The sequence below is a fragment of the Eleutherodactylus coqui genome, chromosome 1 (genome assembly GCF_035609145.1).
Source record: "Eleutherodactylus coqui strain aEleCoq1 chromosome 1, aEleCoq1.hap1, whole genome shotgun sequence".
In the NCBI taxonomy this organism is placed as follows: domain Eukaryota; kingdom Metazoa; phylum Chordata; class Amphibia; order Anura; family Eleutherodactylidae; genus Eleutherodactylus; species Eleutherodactylus coqui.
Window position 1 is genome coordinate 495,489,144 of NC_089837.1, and position 25,417 is coordinate 495,514,560.

Below are 25,417 nucleotides of genomic sequence, written 5' to 3' on the forward strand. Positions count from 1 at the left end.
TACTGCCTCCTATGTACAAGAATATAACTACTATAATACTGCTCCTATGTACAAGAATTAACTACTATAATACTGCCCCCTATGTAGAAGAATATAATTACTATAATACTGCTCCCTATGTACAAGAATATAACTACTATAATACTGCCCCCTATGTACAAGAATATAACTACTATAATACTGCCCCCAATGTACAAGAATATAACTACTATAATACTGCCCCCTATGTAGAAGAATATAACTACTATAATACTGCTCCCTATGTACAAGAATATAACTACTACAATACTGCCCCCTATGTACAAGAATATAACTACTATAATACTGCCCCCTATGTAGAAGAATATAACTACTATAATACTGCTCCCTATGTACAAGAATAAAACTACTATAATACTGCCCCCTATGTACAAGAATATAACTACTATAATACAGACCCTATGTACAACAATATAACTACTATAATACTACTCCTATGTACAAGAATATATATAACTACTATAATACTGCCCCCTATGTACAAGAATATAACTACTATAATACTGCTCCTATGTACAAGAATATAACTACTATAATACTGCCCCCTATATACAAGAATATAACTACTATAATACTGCTCATACGTACAAGAATATAACTACTATAATACTGCCTCCTATGTACAAGAATATAACTACTATAATACTGCCCCCTATTTACAAGAATATAACTACTATAATACTGCCCCTATTTACAAGAATATAAGTACTATAATACTGCTCCCCATGTACAAGAATAGAACTACTATAATACTGCCTCCTTTGTACAAGAATAAAACTACTATAATACTGCCCCTATGTACAAGAATATACCTACTATAATACTGACTCCTATGTACAAGAATATAACTGCTATAATACTGCCCCTTATGTACAAGAATATAACTACTATATTACTGCCTCCTATGTACAAGAATATAACTACTATAATACTGCTCCTATGTACAAAAATATAACTACTATAATTCTGTCCCTATGTACAAGAATATAACTACTATAATACTGCTACTATGTATAAGAATATAACTACTATAATACTGCCCCTTATGTACAAGAATATAACTACTATAATACTGCCCCTTATGTACAAGAATATAACTACTATAATACTGCCTCCTATTTATAAGAATATAACTACTATAATACTGCCCATTATGTACAAGAATATAACTACTATAATACTGTCCCCTATGTACTGGAATATAACTGCTATAATACTGCCCCTTATGTACAAGAATATAACTACTATAATACTACTCCTATGTACAAGAATATAACTACTATAATACTGTCCCCTATGTACTGGAATATAACTGCTATAATACTGCCCCCTATGTACAAGAATATAACTACTATAATACTACTCCTATGTACAAGAATACAACTACTATAATACTGCCTCCTATGTATAAGAATATAACTACTATAATACTGCCTCCTATGTACAAGAATATATCTACTATAATACTGCCCCCTATGTACAAGAATATAACTGCTATGATGCCCCCAATGAACAAGAATATAACTACTATAATACTGCTCCTATGTACAAGAATATAACTACTATGATACTGCCCCTATGTACAAGAATATAACTACTATAATACTGCCCCTATGTACAAGAATATAACTACTATAATACTGCCCCTATGTACAAAAATATAACTACTATAATACTGCCCCTATATACAAGAATATAACTACTATAATACTGCCTCCTATGTACAAGAATATAACTATTATAATACTGCCGCTATGTACAAGAATATAACTAGTATAATACTGCCCCCCATGTACAAGAATATAACTACTATAATACTGCTCCCTATGTACAAGAATATAACTAATATAATACTGCCACCTATGTACAACAATATAACTACTATAATACTGCCCCCTATGTACAACAATATAACTACTATAATACTGCCCCCTATGTACAAGACTATAACTACTATAATACTGCCCCCTATGTACAACAATATAACTACTATAATACTGCCACCTATGTACAAGAATATAACTACTATAATACTGCCCCCTATGTACAAGAATATAACTACTATAATACTGCCTCCTATGTACAAGAATATAACTACTATAATACTGCCCCCTATGTACAAGAATATAACTACTATAATACTGCCTCCTATGTACAAGAATATAACTACTATAATACTGCCCCCTATGTACAAGAATATAACTACTATAATACTGCCACCTATGTACAAGAATATAACTACTATAATACTGCCCCCTATGTACAAGAATTATAACTACTATAATACTGCCTCCTATGTACAAGAATATAACTACTATAATACTGCCCCCTATGTACAAGAATATAACTACTATAATACTGCCTCCTATGTACAAGAATATAACTACTATAATACTGCCTCCTATGTACAAGAATATAACTACTATAATACTGCCCCCTATGTACAAGAATATCACTACTATAATACTGCCCCCTATGTACAAGAATATAACTACTATAATACTACCCCCTATGTACAAGAATATCACTACTATAATACTGCCCCCTATGTACAAGAATATCACTACTATAATACTGCCCCCTATGTACAAGAATATAACTACTATAATACTGCCCCCTATGTACAAGAATATATCTACTATAATACTGCCTCCTATGTAGAAGAATATAACCACTATAATACTGCCCCCTATGTACAAGAATATAACTACTATAATACTGCCTCCTATGTACAAGAATATAACTACTATAATACTGCCTCCTATGTACAAGAATATAACCACTATAATACTGCCTCCTATGTACAAGAATAAAACTACTATAATACTGCCCCCTATGTACAAGAATATAACTACTATAATACAGACCCTATGTACAACAATATAACTACTATAATACTACTCCTATGTACAAGAATATATATAACTACTATAATACTGCCTCCTATGTACAAGAATATCACTACTATAATACTGCCCCCTATGTACAAGAATATAACTACTATAATACTGCCCCCTATGCACAAGAATATGACTACTATAATACTGCCCCCTATGTACAAGAATATAACTACTATAATACTGCCCCCTATGTACAAGAATATATCTACTATGATACTGCCTCCTATGTACAAGAATATATCTACTATGATACTGCCTCCTATGTACAAGAATATAGCTACTATGTTACTACCCCCTATGTACAAGAATATAACTACTATAATACTGCCTCCTATGTACAAGAATATAACCACTATAATACTGTCCTCCTATGTACAAGAATATAACTACTATAATACTGCCCCCTATGTACAAGAATGTATCTACTATAATACTGCCCCCTATGTACAAGAATATAATTACTATAATACTGCCCCTATGTACCAGAATATAACTACTATAATACTGCTCCCTATATATAAGAATATAACTACTATAATACTACCCCCTATGTACAAGAATATAACTACTATAATACTGCCCCCTATGTACAAGAATATAACTACTATAATACTGCCCCCTATGTACAAGAATATAACTACTATAATACTGCCTCCTATGTACAAGAATATATCTACTATAATACTGCCCTCTATGTACAAGAATATAACTACTATAATACTGCCCTCTATGTACAAGAATATAACTACTATAATACTGCCTCCTATGTACAAGAATATATCTACTATTATACTGCCTCCTATGTACAAGAATATATCTACTATAATACTGCCTCCTATGTACAAGAATATAACTACTATAATACTGCCTCCTATGTACAAGAATATAACCACTATAATACTGCCTCCTATGTACAAGAATATAACCACTATAATACTGCCTCCTATGTACAAGAATATAACTACTATAATACTGCCTCCTATGTACAAGAATATCACTACTATAATACTGCCCCCTATGTACAAGAATATAACTACTATAATACTGCCCCCTATGTACAAGAATATGACTACTATAATACTGCCCCCTATGTACAAGAATATAACTACTATAATACTGCCCCCTATGTACAAGAATATATCTACTATGATACTGCCTCCTATGTACAAGAATATATCTACTATGATACTGCCCCCTATGTACAAGAATATAACTACTATAATACTGTTTCCTCAGTACAAGAATATAACTACTATAATACTGCCTCCTATGTACAAGAATATAGCAACTATAATACTACCCCCTATGTACAAGAATATAACTACTATAATACTGCCTCCTATGTACAAGAATATAACCACTATAATCCTGCCCCCTATGTACAAGAATATAACTACTATAATACTGCCCCCTATGTACAAGAATATAACTACTATAACACTGCTCCTATGTACAAGAATATAACTACTATAATACTGCTCCTATGTACAAGAATATAACTACTATAATACTGCCCCCTATGTACAAGAATATAACTACTATAATACTGCCCCCTATGTACAAGAATATAACTACTATAATACTGCCCCCTATGTACAAGAATATAACTACTATAATACTGCCCCTATGTACAAGAATATAACTACTATAATACAGCCCCCTATGTACAAGAATATAACTACTATAATACTGCCCCCTATGTACAAGAATATTTCTACTATAATACTGCTCCTATGTACAAGAATATAACTACTATAATACTGGCCCTATGTACAAGAATATAACTACTATAATACTGCCCCCTATGTAGAAGAATATAATTACTATAATACTGCTCCCTATGTACAAGAATATAACTACTATAATACTGCCCCCTATGTACAAGAATATAACTACTATAATACTGCCCCCTATGTACAAGAATATAACTACTATAATACTGCCCCCTATGTAGAAGAATATAACTACTATAATACTGCTCCCTATGTACAAGAATATAACTACTACAATACTGCCCCCTATGTACAAGAATATAACTACTATAATACTGCCCCCTATGTAGAAGAATATAACTACTATAATACTGCTCCCTATGTACAAGAATATAACTACTATAATACTGCCCCCTATGTACAAGAATATAACTACTATAATACAGACCCTATGTACAACAATATAACTACTATAATACTACTCCTATGTACAAGAATATATATAACTACTATAATACTGCCCCCTATGTACAAGAATATAACTACTATAATACTGCCCCCTATGTACAAGAATATAACTACTATAATACTGCTCCTATGTACAAGAATATAACTACTATAATACTGCCCCCTATATACAAGAATATAACTACTATAATACTGCTCATACGTACAAGAATATAACTACTATAATACTGCCTCCTATGTACAAGAATATTTCTACTATAATACTGCCCCTATTTACAAGAATATAACTACTATAATACTGCTCCCCATGTACAAGAATAGAACTACTATAATACTGCCTCCTTTGTACAAGAATAAAACTACTATAATACTGCCCCTATGTACAAGAATATACCTACTATAATACTGACTCCTATGTACAAGAATATAACTGCTATAATACTGCCCCTTATGTACAAGAATATAACTACTATATTACTGCCTCCTATGTACAAGAATATAACTACTATAATACTGCTCCTATGTACAAAAATATAACTACTATAATTCTGTCCCTATGTACAAGACTATAACTACTATAATACTGCTACTATGTATAAGAATATAACTACTATAATACTGCCCCTTATGTACAAGAATATAACTACTATAATACTGCCCCTTATGTACAAGAATATAACTACTATAATACTGCCTCCTATTTATAAGAATATAACTACTATAATACTGCCCATTATGTACAAGAATATAACTACTATAATACTGTCCCCTATGTACTGGAATATAACTGCTATAATACTGCCCCTTATGTACAAGAATATAACTACTATAATACTACTCCTATGTACAAGAATATAACTACTATAATACTGTCCCCTATGTACTGGAATATAACTGCTATAATACTGCCCCCTATGTACAAGAATATAACTACTATAATACTACTCCTATGTACAAGAATACAACTACTATAATACTGCCTCCTATGTATAAGAATATAACTACTATAATACTGCCTCCTATGTACAAGAATATATCTACTATAATACTGCCCCCTATGTACAAGAATATAACTGCTATGATGCCCCCAATGAACAAGAATATAACTACTATAATACTGCTCCTATGTACAAGAATATAACTACTATGATACTGCCCCTATGTACAAGAATATAACTACTATAATACTGCCCCTATGTACAAGAATATAACTACTATAATACTGCCCCTATGTACAAGAATATAACTACTATAATACTGCCCCTATATACAAGAATATAACTACTATAATACTGCCTCCTATGTACAAGAATATAACTATTATAATACTGCCGCTATGTACAAGAATATAACTAGTATAATACTGCCCCCCATGTACAAGAATATAACTACTATAATACTGCTCCCTATGTACAAGAATATAACTAATATAATACTGCCACCTATGTACAACAATATAACTACTATAATACTGCCCCCTATGTACAACAATATAACTACTATAATACTGCCCCCTATGTACAAGACTATAACTACTATAATACTGCCCCCTATGTACAACAATATAACTACTATAATACTGCCACCTATGTACAAGAATATAACTACTATAATACTGCCCCCTATGTACAAGAATATAACTACTATAATACTGCCTCCTATGTACAAGAGTATAACTACTATAATACTGCCCCCTATGTACAAGAATATAACTACTATAATACTGCCTCCTATGTACAAGAATATAACTACTATAATACTGCCCCCTATGTACAAGAATATAACTACTATAATACTGCCACCTATGTACAAGAATATAACTACTATAATACTGCCCCCTATGTACAAGAATTATAACTACTATAATACTGCCTCCTATGTACAAGAATATAACTACTATAATACTGCCCCCTATGTACAAGAATATAACTACTATAATACTGCCTCCTATGTACAAGAATATAACTACTATAATACTGCCTCCTATGTACAAGAATATCACTACTATAATACTGCCCCCTATGTACAAGAATATCACTACTATAATACTGCCCCCTATGTACAAGAATATAACTACTATAATACTACCCCCTATGTACAAGAATATCACTACTATAATACTGCCCCCTATGTACAAGAATATCACTACTATAATACTGCCCCCTATGTACAAGAATATAACTACTATAATACTGCCCCCTATGTACAAGAATATATCTACTATAATACTGCCTCCTATGTAGAAGAATATAACCACTATAATACTGCCCCCTATGTACAAGAATATAACTACTATAATACTGCCTCCTATGTACAAGAATATAACTACTATAATACTGCCTCCTATGTACAAGAATATAACCACTATAATACTGCCTCCTATGTACAAGAATATAACTACTATAATACTGCCTCCTATGTACAAGAATATCACTACTATAATACTGCCCCCTATGTACAAGAATATAACTACTATAATACTGCCCCCTATGCACAAGAATATGACTACTATAATACTGCCCCCTATGTACAAGAATATAACTACTATAATACTGCCCCCTATGTACAAGAATATATCTACTATGATACTGCCTCCTATGTACAAGAATATATCTACTATGATACTGCCTCCTATGTACAAGAATATAGCTACTATGTTACTACCCCCTATGTACAAGAATATAACTACTATAATACTGCCTCCTATGTACAAGAATATAACCACTATAATACTGTCCTCCTATGTACAAGAATATAACTACTATAATACTGCCCCCTATGTACAAGAATGTATCTACTATAATACTGCCCCCTATGTACAAGAATATAATTACTATAATACTGCCCCTATGTACCAGAATATAACTACTATAATACTGCTCCCTATATATAAGAATATAACTACTATAATACTACCCCCTATGTACAAGAATATAACTACTATAATACTGGCCCCCTATGTACAAGAATATAACTACTATAATACTGCCCCCTATGTACAAGAATATAACTACTATAATACTGCCTCCTATGTACAAGAATATATCTACTATAATACTGCCCTCTATGTACAAGAATATAACTACTATAATACTGCCCTCTATGTACAAGAATATAACTACTATAATACTGCCTCCTATGTACAAGAATATATCTACTATTATACTGCCTCCTATGTACAAGAATATATCTACTATAATACTGCCTCCTATGTACAAGAATATAACTACTATAATACTGCCTCCTATGTACAAGAATATAACCACTATAATACTGCCTCCTATGTACAAGAATATAACCACTATAATACTGCCTCCTATGTACAAGAATATAACTACTATAATACTGCCTCCTATGTACAAGAATATCACTACTATAATACTGCCCCCTATGTACAAGAATATAACTACTATAATACTGCCCCCTATGTACAAGAATATGACTACTATAATACTGCCCCCTATGTACAAGAATATAACTACTATAATACTGCCCCCTATGTACAAGAATATATCTACTATGATACTGCCTCCTATGTACAAGAATATATCTACTATGATACTGCCCCCTATGTACAAGAATATAACTACTATAATACTGTTTCCTCTGTACAAGAATATAACTACTATAATACTGCCTCCTATGTACAAGAATATAGCAACTATAATACTACCCCCTATGTACAAGAATATAACTACTATAATACTGCCTCCTATGTACAAGAATATAACCACTATAATCCTGCCCCCTATGTACAAGAATATAACTACTATAATACTGCCCCCTATGTACAAGAATATAACTACTATAATACTGCTCCTATGTACAAGAATATAACTACTATAATACTGCTCCTATGTACAAGAATATAACTACTATAATACTGCCCCCTATGTACAAGAATATAACTACTATAATACTGCCCCCTATGTACAAGAATATAACTACTATAATACTGCCCCCTATGTACAAGAATATAACTACTATAATACTGCCCCCTATGTACAAGAATATAACTACTATAATACTGCCCCTATGTACAAGAATATAACTACTATAATACAGCCCCCTATGTACAAGAATATAACTACTATAATACTGCCCCCTATGTACAAGAATATTTCTACTATAATACTGCTCCTATGTACAAGAATATAACTACTATAATACTGGCCCTATGTACAAGAATATAACTACTATAATACTGCCCCCTATGTACAAGAATATATCTACTATAATACTGCCTCCTATGTACAAGACTATAACCACTATAATACTGCCTCCTATGTACAAGAATATAACCACTATAATACTGCCCCTATGTACAAGAATAAAACTACTATAATACTGCCCCCTATGTACAAGAATATAACTACTATAATACTGCCCCCATGTACAAGAATATAACTACTATAATACTGCCCCCTATGTACAAGAATATAACTACTATAATACTGCCCCCTATGTACAAGAATAAAACTACTATAATACTGCCCCTATGTACAAGAATATAACTACTATAATACAGCCCCCTATGTACAAGAATATAACTACTATAATACTGCCCCCTATGTACAAGAATATTTCTACTATAATACTGCTCCTATGTACAAGAATATAACTACTATAATACTGCCCCTGTGTACAAGAATGTAACTACTATAATACTGCCCCCTATGTACAAGAATATAACTACTATAATACTGCCCCCTATGTACAAGAATATATCCACTATAATACTGCCTCCTATGTACAAGAATTTAACCACTATAATACTGCCCCTATGTACAAGAATAAAACTACTATAATACTGCCCCCTATGTACAAGAATATAACTACTATAATACTGCCCCCTATGTACAAGAATATAACTACTATAATACTGCCCCCTATGTACAAGAATATAACTACTATAATACTGCCCCCTATGTACAAGAATAAAACTACTATAATACTGCCTCCTATGTACAAGAATATAACCACTATAATACTGCCCCTATGTACAAGAATAAAACTACTATAATACTGCCCCCTATGTACAAGAATATAACTACTATAATACTGCCCCCTATGTACAAGAATATGATTACTAATATATATGTATTATTTATATTTTAGACCTGTTATAAGAGTAATAGTATATTTAACTTGCGGGCACATAACATGAGGAGGACAGCGGCGGAGCGGCGGCTACAAGTATATACATGTTACATTGATCTCGTCTCTTTCTTCCCATCAGCGATGACGAGGACACATTTAAAATCCTTGTGGCGACTGACATTCATCTGGGCTACATGGAAAAAGACGCCGTGAGAGGAAATGATAGTTTTGTGACTTTTGATGAGATCTTGCGTCTGGCTGCGGATATGGAAGTAAGTGGCGTATAATTCAAGCTAGTAGCTTCCTAGATGAAAGATATGGCTGTGGGGAAGCCATACCATTGTCAGGCAATAATATGCTGGCTTCACTATCAGTGTAATTACTGTAGACGCAGGGGTCGGATGATAGTCTCACTACTTCAGGAGCACAAGTGGCCATTTAATAACAGGACCATTATCTGTATAATGAAGGGTAGTGGAGGCCTGGATGGACAAACTGTGCAGTCTGTAAGTTAGACCGCTCCTTAAAATTAGCATCTGGCTTTTAGCACCATGTTGTTTTTAGGTTGATATTTCTGTACTGTGCAGTTAGTTAACACCTTGATGGAGGTTGTCACTTTGGAAGTGATATCATCACCAGGGCTGGGTCATTATGGGGGGGTGGAAATGATGACCAGATGCTGCAGTCAAGGATTAAATAAACTAGTGGGTGCCGCAGTGGGTAGTCAGATAATGTAAGGGGTTCTGTGGTCATGTGAAGTAGGGGTACTGCAGTTTGGGTCACATAAAGTTGAGAGTGCCTCAGTCTCAGGGTAGCATGAAGTAGGAGGTGCTGCAGGCTGAGGATCACATGAAGTAGGGGGTGCTCAGTCTTTTGTCAGATGAAGTTGGGAGTGTCTCCATCTTGGGGTTACATGAAGTAGAGGGTGCCACACAGTCTGGGTATCACATGAAGTTGGGAGAGCCTCAGTATCAGGGTAACACGAAGTAGGGGGTACCGCAAGCTGAGGTAACAATGAAGTATGGGGTGCCACAGTTTCGGGGGTAACATGAAGTAGAGGGTGCCACACAGTCTGAGTATCACATGAAGTTGGGAGTGCCTCAGTATCCGGGTAATACAAAGTAGGCTGAGGTAACATGAAGTAGGGGTTGCCTCATTCTCGGTGTAACATGAAGTAGAGGGTGCCACACAGTCTAGGGATCACATGAAGTTGGGAGAGCCTCAGTATCAGGGTAACACGAAGTAGGGAGTAGCGCAAGCTGAGCTAACGAAGTATGGGGTGCCACAGTTTCGGGAGTAACATGAAGTAGAGGTTGCCACACAGTCTGAAGATACCTGAAGTATGGGGTGCTGGCATCTGGGGTCAGACAAAGTAGGCATGCTTCTCAAAAACCCTAAAGTAGCTTAGCCACATGAAGTAGGGGGGGCCAGAGTTTGGGGTCACATGAAGTGGGCAGGCTTCACATAAGCCCCAAGTAGCTGAGACATATTGTTTTTGCTCTCGGTGCTAGAAACAAAATGACCTTGTAGTAGTACAGGCTTTGTGAAGTGCCCTCGGCTTTGTATCTACGAGATCATTTAGTTTCCCTCACTGAGTCAGTAACACTTTGTGAACGCGGCACGGAACTCTTTGTTTTCACCAGCGCCCATTACTCTGTATTTTGCAGCCTTGGTTCCTATACTTTGCCGCTTGTTGGTTTTTTTGTTGCGCTGTGGAACATTTTGCCCTTTACATTTGTTATTCTATGCACCGGACACTTATATGTCGATATCACTCAAATTGCAGTGTTGGCGGTGCTAGACGGAAAAAAGGGTACTCTGTATGCTGCGCCGTGAGAAGAAGAAATGACAAAATGAGACACTTGGAACAAAATGTTCTTAGATTTGTGGATATTTGGACAAGCCTTTTTTTTCTAGTGAAAATTGGTTTATTTCTGGTCTTGGAGTTATTAAACAGCCGGAAAGGCTAAAACGTACATAAATAAACCGCTCTATCAGCCTGCGATAATCTAATGCTTTCATGACCTTCACATGTCTAAGAGAAAATTGCATGGTGGACAATTTCCTAATACGCTACTATTGGAGGGGCACCCACATGGAGATCCCGTTCCCCACAACTGCTGTTTGCAGTGACGAATATAAGGCATCATTTGCTGCGCCTTAACCCCTTAAGGACCAAGCACAGTAAATTTAGGGCAGTTAGTCCTGAGCTTTAATCACAGCCGATAGTAAAAATACAGCACAGGATTATAGCTTCTGCTCCTGCAATCTAGCAAAAGCAGGTCAAGTCCTTGGATGAAAGTGACAACCAAGGACCCAAGGGAGAAGGCAAAAGCGTATGCCTTCTCCGTTACAAGCTACATGGGGTTCATTGAGCGCTATGTAGGGAGGAGGGAAAGCGGAAGTGTTACTTTCACTATTCAACCTGGTGATCACGGTCAAGGCAGAGCTGCAGGGTCCTAGCAGATCTAGATCAGCTCTGTAAGTGACTACTGTCACTACAGGGGGGGTGTTTTTTTCCCCCCTTTTACTAGGGCTCTTATGGATGCGGCTCCTATGGATGCCCCAGCTACAGTGGAAATTGTGAAATAAAAAAAAATACAATATGAATGACTCCCAAGGTCTAGTATTGCTGGTGAGTTGTGGGTTTATACGACTAATATCACTGGTGAGTGGTGGGTTTATACGACTAGTATCACTGGTGAGTTGTGGGTTTATACGACTAGTCTCACTGGTGAGTGGTGGGTTTATACGACTAGTATCACTGGTGAGTTGTGGGTTTATACGACTAGTCTCACTGGTGAGTGGTGGGTTTATACGACTAGTATCACTGGGGAGTTGTGGATTTATACGACTAGTATCACTGAGTTGTGGGTTTATACGACTAGTATCACTGGTGAGTGGTGGGTTTATACGACTAGTATCACTGGTGAGTGGTGGGTTTATACGACTAGTATCACTGGTGGGTTTATACGACTAGTATCACTGGTGAGTGGTGGGTTTATACGACTAGTATCACTGGTGAGTGGTGGGTTTATACGACTAGTATCACTGGTGAGTGGTGGGTTTATACGACTAGTATCACTGGTGAGTGGTGGGTTTATACGACTAGTATCACTGGTGGGTTGTGGGTTTATACGACTAGTATCACTGGTGAGTATTGGGTTTATACTATTACTATACTGTCTCACACTGATTGGCCAGTATATGTAGGGACACGCCTCCAACTGGTAAAACTCAGTTGTGAGTTATCAATGACTTTCCAGGAGGAATAAGAGAGGAACATGACAATGCACAGATGTTCCAGAATAGTTTTATTATGGTGAATACAGGGGTATATATATATACCTGTAATAAATCACATCTGTAATGGCTACAAGTCCCCTTATAATGATGTAACCTTGGATATTGTAAGCGGTCCAGCCTACATGCTAAGCTGACAGCATGAAGTGCGCTCATAGCACTCGAGCTGCACCCCACTCCATCTCATCGGGCCACATTAATAACATATAAAGGTAAATGGTTCGTGATGACATCCACAATCTCCCTATGAGCTCTCAGGCATCGTATGATTTGGATGAAATATTCAATGAAAGTCTTTTTTTTTCTTATTTTCTTACTTTTTCTGTCTTCTCCAATTCAGCCCAAAAGTAAAAAAAACCAAACATTTCCATGTTTTTTTTTTTGTGTCCATGCTTAATTGAATCTTTTTGCAGCGCTGGCGTGCTCACGGCGCTCTCGCTATAATCAGTCCGCTGCGCTACAAGGCCGGGCTGTTTGAAGATAAATAAGCATTTAGCATCCTGTAATTTTTGTCATTTTCCTGGTAGAGCGGGAGGCGAGGGGATGAATAGACAAGACGTCTTCGTATCGCTTTGTCGGAATAGTTTGTTCTTGTGTTTTGTGCTTTTTACATTAGCTACTTGTCCTCGACGCATTTTGCAGTCTAGTAAAAGCCGACAGTGATTTTTGTGAAAGCTGTAAGCATTATCATTTCCTCTAAGAACCTCTTGCGGTGTGTGTAATAGAACATTCTGGGTCTTGGCGACAAAACTATTAGGCCAGCGTTTAGGTCTAATAGGTTTTCACACATTTATGTATTAGACGATGGGATTTTGCAGTATTTTCCTTCTTATATTAGGTGGACGCAGCGTGTGATAACTTTTTTTTATCTTGTTTTAAAGGGAACCTGTCGCTCCTTAAAACTAACATCACTGGGGGATGAAAAATCTATGGCTTCTAATGCCCTCTCTTTTCATAACGACTTCCTCTGCCTCAGCAATTAAGGTCAAAACTTATAGTTTTCTGTATGCAAATGAGCTGAGAAGAGTCATCTGGCCAAGAAGAGTCACGTTGATTTATGAGCTGCTGCGCTAATAACGTTCCCTTTCTCTGGATACACGGGGTTCGTTGTGTCATGGGAGATGCGACAAGTTGTCTTTCAAGAAAAAGGGAAGGATTTGGTTAGCTCGGCAGCTCAAAAACCAGCATGACTCTTCTTGGCCAGATGACTGTATTATGCTCATTTGCATATGGCAAGCTGTTGTTAGTTAATAGAGGGCATCAGAAGTCATTGATTTTTAACCTCTTACCACCCATTGAAGTTGGTTTTAAGGGTGAGACGGTGGTAGCTGCTTCCCTTTAAAATTAATATAGCAAATAACTCTTTTAGCGCATGCTACGGATTTACATTCGAAATCACCTGATCCACATCCACAGCTGACTTCGGAGCAGCCCTCTGGTTTAGATCAGAGGTAGCCTTAAAGGGGTTGTCTGGGATTTTGACTATTGATCAGCGTGGTTCCTGCGTTATCAACCCGGGCCACTGCAATACGGACAGCACTACCTGCTTCCAACATTGACTGCACTGACAAGGAGCCCGGGGATCAGCCGATTGGTAGGAATCCCGAGCAGCATACCTCCATTGTTCACCTATCGATGGCCTTTCCTGAGGATAGGTCATCAACAGTCAAACTACCTGACAATCCCTTTAAAGACAACCAGACTTTCCTATGATAAGCGGAGTGGGCTGGATACCTTTTCAGATGTACCTTTGCTAATTCCTCTACTATTTTAACTTTTTTATGCTAGCTTCCCCCTTCATTTGCTTGCAGTAGCTACTGTTACTTTTGGAGCCCCATAGTAGTCAAGTAGGCGGGTGTCAATGCCTGATGTGTGATTGGAGCTGGGCTGTGGAGACCGCCCACATGATAGTTGATTAGTATCAGCCAGCGTAGGAATCCTGCTGTCGGAGGATGTGACAGGTCCTCTGTATAGAGGCGGTCTATCAGAGAGGTCTCGGTGTACATTGTTTGTGTTCTTTATTATGTTGTTATGTATTTTTAGTACATTAGTCGTCGTCCTTCGGTAAGATCATCCTACATGTTCTTCATCTTTTCTCCAGGTGGACTTTGTGCTGCTCGGTGGAGATCTGTTCCATGACAACAAGCCTTCCAGGAAAACTTTACATACATGTATGGAGCTTCTACGGAAGTACTGCATGGGGGATCGGCCGGTCCAGTTTGAGGTCCTCAGTGATCAGTCTGTTAACTTTAGCTATAGCAGGTAAGTGAGTGCTGACCAAGTACGCACTTAAAGGATTCCTCCACCTATATTTATTTGTAGAAAAGCCTAATTAATGCCACTGACTAAGATGATATTGACATGGTAGGTCTGCTGTCAGGTGAGTCATTTGAGACAGACTGTTTGTCATAAGTAATAGTATGCCTCTGACCAATACTAGGTTGTTTGGGCTAGAAAACCAATTGGCCACCGTGTAATGCTGTATTTCTCCTGTGATGGCACTGTAGGGAAATTGTACACTTGCTGCCAGGTTTCCCCAGAGATAGTCCTTCATTGCTGGTGGTCCCAGCTGTGGGACATTCTGTGAACATCTTACTATTGAGGAGCCTTCTAAAATGATTGAAGGGGTTGGTCTAAGGCAGACAACCCTTTTAACCATTTTAGTGAACTTTTCTGCAACTTTCTAATATACGTTGTTTTTACAATTCCACGCCATTATTGTGTGGATCTGCACTAAAAGCCGCAGTATATTTTGCTCTGTGGATTTTGGTGCGCAACATATTTCAGTCTTTTAATTGCAGGGGGGAATGTTGCTGTGGATCCGCACCAACAGTACAGATTTCTACACAGTTTTTGATGCAGAAATTAACTTGGTGTGGATTTTCCACTGTGACCGTATCCTAAATGTGAGTTCCACAGTGAGAATAAACAGGTTCACATACGCACAGGCCAAATAAAAGTAAAAATACATAAAAAGACATCCAAGATATCAATAAAGATTTCTTTAAAAGAGACATATACAGGATCAAAGGATACAAAATAGTATATTGGCAAGATACGGAAAAGCAAAACAATATTCTACTTGGCATCTATGATATGTGGAGCACATCAATGTAGGAGGAAGCCCCATTGACATTCATCAACCCCAGAGGTCGAGAGTAGACTTCACCCATACCATTCTATGGTAGACCGTTCCCTGCCTTTGTCTGCAGTAAATGTATAAATAGAGATGAGCGAGTATACTCACTAAGGCACATTACTCGAGCGAGTAGTGCCTTAGCCGAGTATCTCCCCGCTCGTCTCTAAAGATTCGGGGGCTGGCGGCGGCGGGCGGCGGGCGGCGAGGGAGAGCGTGGAAGAACGGAGGGGAGATCTCTGCTACAACTCACCACCCGTGCCGGCCCCCGAATCTTTAGAGACAAGCGGGGAGATACTCAGCTAAGGCACTACTCGCTGGAGTAATGTGCCTTAGCGAGTATACTCGCTCATCTCTACTTATAAACACTACATGATATTTCTATTAAATTATCCAATGAGACATTTTACGGCCATTCGGTCAGCTGCTGTAAGGTAAAGCTTTCCTCTTCTCTGTTAGAGAGGCTCTGCGCAGGTCAGCAGCTGAACTGACAATACATGGATAACCAGGTCAACCCGTAGTTCCCAAGAGTTCTTAAAAACAGGTGTGTGCAGTGCGCACGTCCTAGAACATCATGAGTGTTATCCAGAGTTACGTGTAAAATTAAGGACTTTCCAAGGTATAAGAATATGTTAAATACCTCTAAGCATCTGGTCATAAATTAAAGGGACAAAAGGCAAAATAATCCTTCCGTACACAATTATCAAGATCTCTGCTTGCTTCAGTGACAAGATACCAGGACAAAACCCAAGGGATGATATAGTCATTGGGGAAAAGGTGTTCTCTAACCTTTTTAAGACTTTTTGTAATAAAAAAGAAAACTTTTTTAAACTTATTTGTTTTGGTCCCACTAGATGACTTTTGGTCATTTGAGTACTTGTATAATATACTGCAATACTTATATGTATTATTTTTGCCAACATCCTAATTAACCTTTCCACAGGCAGGGCTTAATAGGAAGAAATCCATGGCAGGGGAACCTTCGCAAGGCTTTAGGCTGCCACAGCAACTGCATGGAACTTCAAAATCTCATTGTGATTGGGCCTTTTTGCGGACTGAGGGAAGCCCCTCCCTCTGTAAAGCAATTGAAATGCCATGATCAGTGCTGATCGCGGCATCTAAAGCGTTAATGGCCTTGGTGAGAGTTGGCAGTTGTTCCTGACAGCCTGTACTTGATGCATATGGAGCAGGCTTGGCTTCCAGGCCCACTTCATACAAACTCAGTGCGCATCTGCCATACTTGTACAGTCAGGCTTTCATAGTTCAATACTTCTGTAGTTCCAAGGGGTCATTTCTACTTATTGCCTTTTTATTTTTCACAGATTTCCATGGGTGAATTATCAGGATAACAATCTAAACATTTCTATTCCAACATTCAGTGTCCACGGAAATCATGATGATCCTACTGGGGTAATTATCCAAATTAAATGCAGCAATGACAAAAGGTAATATAGTATAAATGTCTGAGTGTTGGTCTGCTTAAAGGGACACTCCTTCAAAAAATTAATGAAAATACAACCTTTTACCATTGTAGCCCCATTTTTCATTATCTTGTTCTTTGCTAAGCAACTGTCCAGTCAGGACCTCAAAAATGAAATGTAAGTCAGAATCTACGGGGGATGATTAGCCGGTTCTTCATTTTCCTCAGATCTGATTCCTTGTCTTTTTTTTTTTTGCTCATAGCTATTAGTGCAGAGCTGTGATCTGTAACTCGGGTTTAGCTACAGGAAGTCTAACATAGTCTGAGACACACCCCTTGTCTCATCATTGGTTCAGGCTGCTCCTCTATCCCTCCCTCTGCAGCTCTGCCTCTTCTGATTGGCTGCTGTGTATAACACAAGTTTATTACAGTCTCACCGGGGAGAGAAAATTACTATTATAACAAGAACAGAATAGAAGTCCAGATTATAAACCACCAGGTGATTGTCATACATGTGTGAAGGAATGACTCTAAGTTATGAGGGACCTGGATACTTGCTTTAAAATCTGTTCGTTTGAAACAGTAAGTTTGGGAACACTTTTCGGTCTTGGTTCAGTGTAACTTGGTTTATATTGGTGTTATCTCTTTACAGGCGGATGGGCTGTGCGCTCTGGATATACTAAGTTGTGCCGGACTTGTAAACCATTTTGGACGTTCCACATCTGTAGAGAAAATTGATATCAGCCCTGTACTGCTGCAGAAGGGCCGCACAAAGATTGCCATGTATGGATTAGGTAAGTTTGTCTGCCCTTCTGTCCTATTCATCTTTGTCATATCTATCTGTCCATCTTGGTCGCATTGTCTATCCATCTACAGTTGCAATTGAAATGATTGACTCCCCCTCCCATTGCAAATTCGGTTTATCTGTCAAATTTAAAAACTTTCAGCTGTTTGCAAAAAAACCCCCCAAAAACAATCAAGCAAGAATAATATAAATAGCTCAACACAACTATTCCAGAGGAATCTTAGCCCATTCTTCATGGGCAATAGCCCCCGGTTCACTAATATTCTTGGGTTTGCATGCAACAACTGCCTTCTTCACATGCCATTTTTAAGGGGTTCAAGTCAGGTGATTGTGAGGACCAATAAAGAATATTCCAGGACCACTTCTGAAACCAAACCTTGGTGGTCTTTATACTTGGGATCTTTGTCCCCATGGAAGGTCCAATGACCCCAAGCTTCAGCTTCCTCACAGAATGCATGATGTTTTCTCCTAGGATTCCACCAATACTTGGTTGAATCCATCTTGCCCTCCACACACTACAGGTTTCTAGCATCAGAGGAAGCAAAGCAGCCCCAGAGCATCACCACCGCCATGCTTCACTATAGGCAGGAGGATCTTCAGTGTTTGCTTCATTTTTCTTTCTCCAGACATCGTGCAGGCATAAAGAATTAAATGACGATCTACCTATGTAAACAGGCAGTTGTTCATCTATGAAAGTTTACTGTGAATGGAGGCAGGGTGCCTGGAACAATCCCTGGCTCGCTCCACCTCCTTTCAGTGAGCGATAATTGCTTCTGTATTAAAGCAGAGGCTCAATCAGTCATTGCAAGGACAGCTGTCTGGTACAGATGCATCTGCGCCCGACAGATGTCCCATATGGAATCACATATCACAGTCAACATAGTCCTAAACAGTCCTGGCATTTGATTTGTTTTATCTCAAGCACACCTGTCGCAACTATTGAAGCCCTTGATTAGTTGCACCAGGTATGCTTGAGACAACACCTAATTTGTGCAAATGTGTGCTCTCATGGGGGATTCTGTTGCATAATTCTGAGACTGCAGTAGGCAATGAAAGTGGCATTTCATATTAAATTTGGGGAAACAGCTTGATGAGTTGAGCTACTTAAATTGTTCTTGTTTCATTGCTGTTTTGTAAACACCTGAAACTTTGGCATATCTAATTTGCAATGGGAATAACTTTGATTCCATCCATCCATTGAATATAAAATAAGATATTTCAGGATATTGTGTTGTTTCTTTCCATGTGGATCATCGGGTCGCGGGTTAAAATCGGTGTAGTGCTTGAGCCTTTTGCACATCATATGTAACCAGTGCAAAATGATGCCTATAAAGATGTTTCAAAGTCATGCGATACATTCCTCCCCTGTGCCGTTATAAGCTGATCCCTCACATTTAATCAGTTTCCTTTTCAAGCACATAATACGTCTAATCCCGCAGAACAGACACCAATTTAATATGAAGGCTTTTCCTTTCAAGACGTGAAAAAAAAAATGAAATGGAATTGATGGCAGTTTTTGTTGATGTAGAATCTTCTGAGCCTTACAGGAGATGATGAGGAGACAGACTTGTCAGTGTTAGTAAATACTTGCATTCGCCATGAAATAACAGGTTTGTGGTATCTTTTCTTATAACTCTGCATTGTGTCAGTCCTTTGTCATTCACTGGAAATGCATAAATAAAATGACAAGTACACGTTATCATTTACTTGTCAATAGCAAATGTACCAAACAGTTAGACCGACAGCACTGAGTAACTAGGGTTAAAAAATGACAGAAAGCGGCCAGATGCTTACTGATATACTCATACAGGAGGGCAGGCAATAACAAAACTTATCCCCCAACATGCAGACAGTCAGACTGCTATATGGGGGAGCAGATTACACATGGGAAGGACACTGATTAGACAGCCACTAACACACCTTCCTTATAGTGAGGGGGGCTGCCCTGCACCCCAAAGCTGAACCTCACCGGCACTGGCTCCCTGGGCTCCCCCAGCATTTAAAACCGCACTGCACGTTATTAATAAATACTGATAAATATGGTGTATTAGTTGATATTTTGGCCAAAATATGTGAGCCCACAACCCATCGTCAAGGGTCCTCATTTATTGTGGGACCCTACACTGAAAACAATCACAGAAAGCGGCCATATACATACTGATATACTGATACTGGAGGGTAGGCATATAAACCACGTCCAAAACATGCAGACAGCCAGACTGCCATATGGGGGAGCAGATTACACATGTGAAGGACACTCATGATACATCCACTCACACACCTGCCTTATATTGAGGGGGCGGCTGCTTAGCGTTTATTTCTACACAAAAGAGTAGATCCAGGGTGTCAGACCACATGGTACATGTAGTGCACCATGCAGGCTTACAACCTGTTAGTGACGCCATATTTGAATCTAGCAAGTTACCCTGTACACCCTGCTCACCCCCGTCCCCCTAAATCTTTTCGGACGAGTAGGCAGTTACTCGAAAAAAGCGATGCTCGCTTGAGTAATTGCCTTAACTGAGCATGCTCGCTCATCTCTAGTAACGACACGTTCAATAAATTGAACACTCTTTTTTTTTTTATCCCGCAAGGCAAAAAGCGTAAAAAAACCACCTAAAAAACGGAGGCAAAATGCTTATTTTTTTCATTTTGCCTCCCAAAAAATGCAATAAAAGTGATCAAAAGTGCCGTATGTACTCCAAAATGGCACCAATAAAAACTACAGCTCGTCTCGCAAAAAATAAGCCCTCACAGAGCTCAGTATACGGAAAAATAAAAAAGTTACAGGACTTTGAATGCAGCGAATTAGATAAAAATAACAATTTCCAAAAATGGGTTTTTATTGCGGAAAAGTGGAAAAACCTAAAAGAAATATAAGAATTTTGGTATCGTTGTAACCGTACCGACCCGCAGAAAAAATGTATAGCTACATGATTAATGCTGTAAATAACAAATAAACAAAAATCTGTGGCAGACTTTGTGTTTTCTCTCCCTGCTATTATAAAAACATTAATAAAGGTTTTACAATATAGTCTTATGTATCAAAAATACACCAATGTAAACTACAGTTCGACACGCAAAAAACAAGCCCTCATACGGCCGCGGCAACGGAAAAATAAAAAAGTTATGGCTTTTGAAAAATGGAGATGAAAATCCTCCAAAAATCGTTGCGTCCTTAAGACCAAAATAGGCCGTGTCATGAAGGGGTTAAGAGGCTAAAGGAGTTGCCTCAGGATAGATCTTGTTAAGATATACCATCACTTAGTGGGGACTGCATGCAGTGGCTCCCCTCGGCTTTGTGGTTGGCCATTGAACTGTGTTCTAGCCATCAGTGCAGGTCACAAATGTCTGACCCCTACTGATTGGACACTGATGGTCCTTTTACACGGGATGAATTCTTAGCCCTATGTAATGAGCGTCGGTTGATATGCATGTCGATCAGTGCTCGTGTCATATTCCTCTACACGGGCCGAACATCTGCTTATGGGGACAAATTATTTGCCCCCCTCCCCCCAGTCCTGAACATCTCCCTATTCTGCATTTTTATGATCTCATACACGAGTTCCATGTGTAGAACTTTTCTTTAAAGTTCCATTTTTGCCTGTGAGTCTGCTAGTACCAGATTCATACTTTTTTCCCTATTCATTCATTGAGGTTCTTACACAAATACTACAGGCTCCTTGCGTTTGATAGGAGATGCTGTGGATTTGTTTGTCTCTTATTACCCCACTGTGGCTTAGTAGCTTGTCTGTCAGTGTTGTCCATAGCATTGTGTAGATTATTGGGAAGCCTTTAGCCTAGCACTTCTCATGGTAGATTTATATTTGAGTTTTGTTAAGTTGTGATATTCATGTGTAATTTTGTCTTTTTCTTACTTTGAAAAGTTAATTATTCCAATTAAGCAGAATTGTACAGTCACAATTATATAACAGCTTAAAAATAAAAGCTTGCAAAGCTTAATTAATTGTCAATTAATCTTGACAGGCAGACTACATGAATCAGTAGCATAGGTGATACCTCCTCAGCCTTTCAGCTGCCTGCCTTCCTTTCCTTTTCTCCGCTTCACTCTGTCTCTCCGCTTCACTCTGTCTCTCCGCTTCACTCTGTCTCTCCGCTTCACTCTGTCTCTCCGCTTCACTCTGTCTCTCCGCTTCACTCTGTCTCTCCGCTTCACTCTGTCTCTCCGCTTCACTCTGTCTCTCCGCTTCACTCTGTCTCTCCGCTTCTCTCTGTCTCTCCGCTTCTCTCTGTCTCTCCGCTTCTCTCTGTCTCTCCGCTTCTTTCTCTCCCCTTCCTTCCTTCTGTTCCTCACTTTTCCTCTTACACTCTTCCTTTAACTCTTCTTTCTCTCTTCTCCGCACTCTTATTCTTTCTGACACTACTCATTTTATCACTCTAATTCTTCCCTCTTTTGGTCTTCCTCTTCTCTTCCTCTCTTAGTAACTCTACTTCTCTTTTTCCCAACGTAGATCTATAAAGAAATGAATCTGCACAATTAAAAGTTAACCGTTGTTCCAGGACGGACAGTCACTTTGTAATGCTTCCTGAACTCATGGGTCATTTTACTCCATTAAGGTTCTCACAGTCAGCTGTGTGCTGCCTTTGCCCCGGATCGAGCAGCGCTTTGTACTGTACTTTGCAATAGGCACCTGTCCCTGTAACGCTTATGATGAGAGATGACTGCGTATTACCATAAACCCGCGTCCATGTCACCGGCTCCGTATCGTCATTCGCTGTTCGGCTTTGTCTCCCTCCAGGGTCTATTCCAGATGAAAGACTTTATCGAATGTTTGTTAACAAGCAAGTTACGATGTTACGGCCGCGGGAGGACGAGGCCAGCTGGTTTAACTTATTTGTAATTCATCAGAACAGGTAATGTCCTCCGGCAGACCCTGCAGGTACGGCGCGGACAGCTGGTCCGTCAGGGAAGTCCTTGTGGGTTTGGCATTTGTTTTGAATGTTTCCAATCCGCCTCATGGAGATATTCTGCCTGCGGGTTTCTTGGACCCGTATGTAACACAGACATGGAATGTTTTCATTGTTATTTTTTATGTCCGTCTTTCAAGAGCTGTAACTTTGTTTCCATACATAGCGATAGGAGGGTTGATTTTTTTTATTTTTTTTTCTTCTTCTTTTTTTTCCAGGATGAGTTGAATTTTTTAGCGGTACCGTTTAACCCTTTAAACGCCAGAATTTTTTCAAATTTTTCTTTTCGTTTTTTTCATTCCCCACTTTTCAAGATCTGTAACTTTAAAAAAAAATTTTTTCTGTTGATATAGCTGTATAAAAATATGTTTTATGGCTTGTTCTTTTGCTACTCTTAAAGGTCTCCCGCTCACGACCGGGCCGTATTCCGCCTGCGAAATCGGACCCGGTGCCCCCCAGAGACTCACCTGTCCAGATCCGCCGCGAGTGCCTCTAAAATAATTATTTTCTTTTTAATAGCCCTGTGGCCCACCATCCCCAGTGTTTTTTTTTCTTCTGCAGGATAGAAGGGCTTCTTTCCTTCACAGTGTGCCGCTGGGGGACAGCAGCATATGAGCAGTACAACACCTGCACTGGTGGGGACACAGGGGGCACGGGGATATTAAAAGTTATATATAATAGACTCTTCTTAATTTGCTGTCTCTAACACCATGTCCTCTCTCTACCTAAAACTGAACCTCTCAAAAACTTACCTACTGGTGTTTCCGCCCTGCACTAACTGACCTCATCCTGACAACTCCATCTCAGTGTGTGGCACCACCATAACTCCCAGCTTCCTTGGGGTTATTTCAACTCTGATCTCTCCCCTCCCCCCCCCCCCCCTCCACATCCATTCTCTCGCCCGAACATGTCAGCTGCACCTCAAGAACATTGCAAGAATTCGCCCTTTCCTCACCGTGGACACGCTAAAAATGCTCGCTGTTGTCCTCATCCACTCTTGCCTCGACTATTGCAACTTGTTACTGGTCGGCCTCCCCTGCTCCAGACTCTCCCCTCTCCAATCCATCCTGAATGCAGCAGCCAGATTTATTTTCCTGTCCAGACGCCTCTGCCCTGTGCCAGTGCACTGGCTGCCAGTCAAATACAGAATTCAATTTAGACTCCCTACCTTCATCCATAAAGTTCTCCATAGCATTGCGCCGTCCTACATTGCCTCCCTCATCTCAATCCACCACCCAGCCCGGGCTCTTCGCTCCGCTAACTAAATCAGACTGAGCGCCACTTTAATTCAAACCTCTCATTCCCGCCTCCAAGACTTCTCCAGAGCAGCACCAGTCCTCTGGAACGCGCTACCCAAAGCTATCCGTGCAATCCCTGATTCACAAAACTTCAGGCATGTTCTAAAAACGCACCTATTCAGGAAAGCATACCCCTCTGTAGTCCACCTGATAACATGCTTCCTGTCCTACTGACTGTAACCCTGCCGGCCCCCTTCAACCGCCCCCTGCAGTCACACTGATTCGGCCATCACACGGCTTACGTCTGACCATTGTCTATGTGTATATAGCATCCCTCACTCTCCCCTCGCCATACAGTGCACATCTC

At 38.8% G+C, this 25,417-nt stretch overlaps 1 protein-coding gene across 1 annotated transcript in view; it reads left to right on the plus strand.

Moving 5' to 3' along the window:
- Nucleotides 1-25,417, plus strand: part of MRE11 (MRE11 homolog, double strand break repair nuclease) — a 192,190-nt gene that overhangs the window by 7,100 nt on the left and 159,673 nt on the right. Inside the window, exons 3-7 of the mRNA XM_066586845.1 lie at nucleotides 10,359-10,491; nucleotides 15,624-15,784; nucleotides 17,981-18,068; nucleotides 18,731-18,872; nucleotides 23,644-23,758. Coding sequence (XP_066442942.1) covers nucleotides 10,359-10,491; nucleotides 15,624-15,784; nucleotides 17,981-18,068; nucleotides 18,731-18,872; nucleotides 23,644-23,758 — 639 coding nt within the window. The remainder of the gene's footprint in view (nucleotides 1-10,358; nucleotides 10,492-15,623; nucleotides 15,785-17,980; nucleotides 18,069-18,730; nucleotides 18,873-23,643; nucleotides 23,759-25,417) is intronic.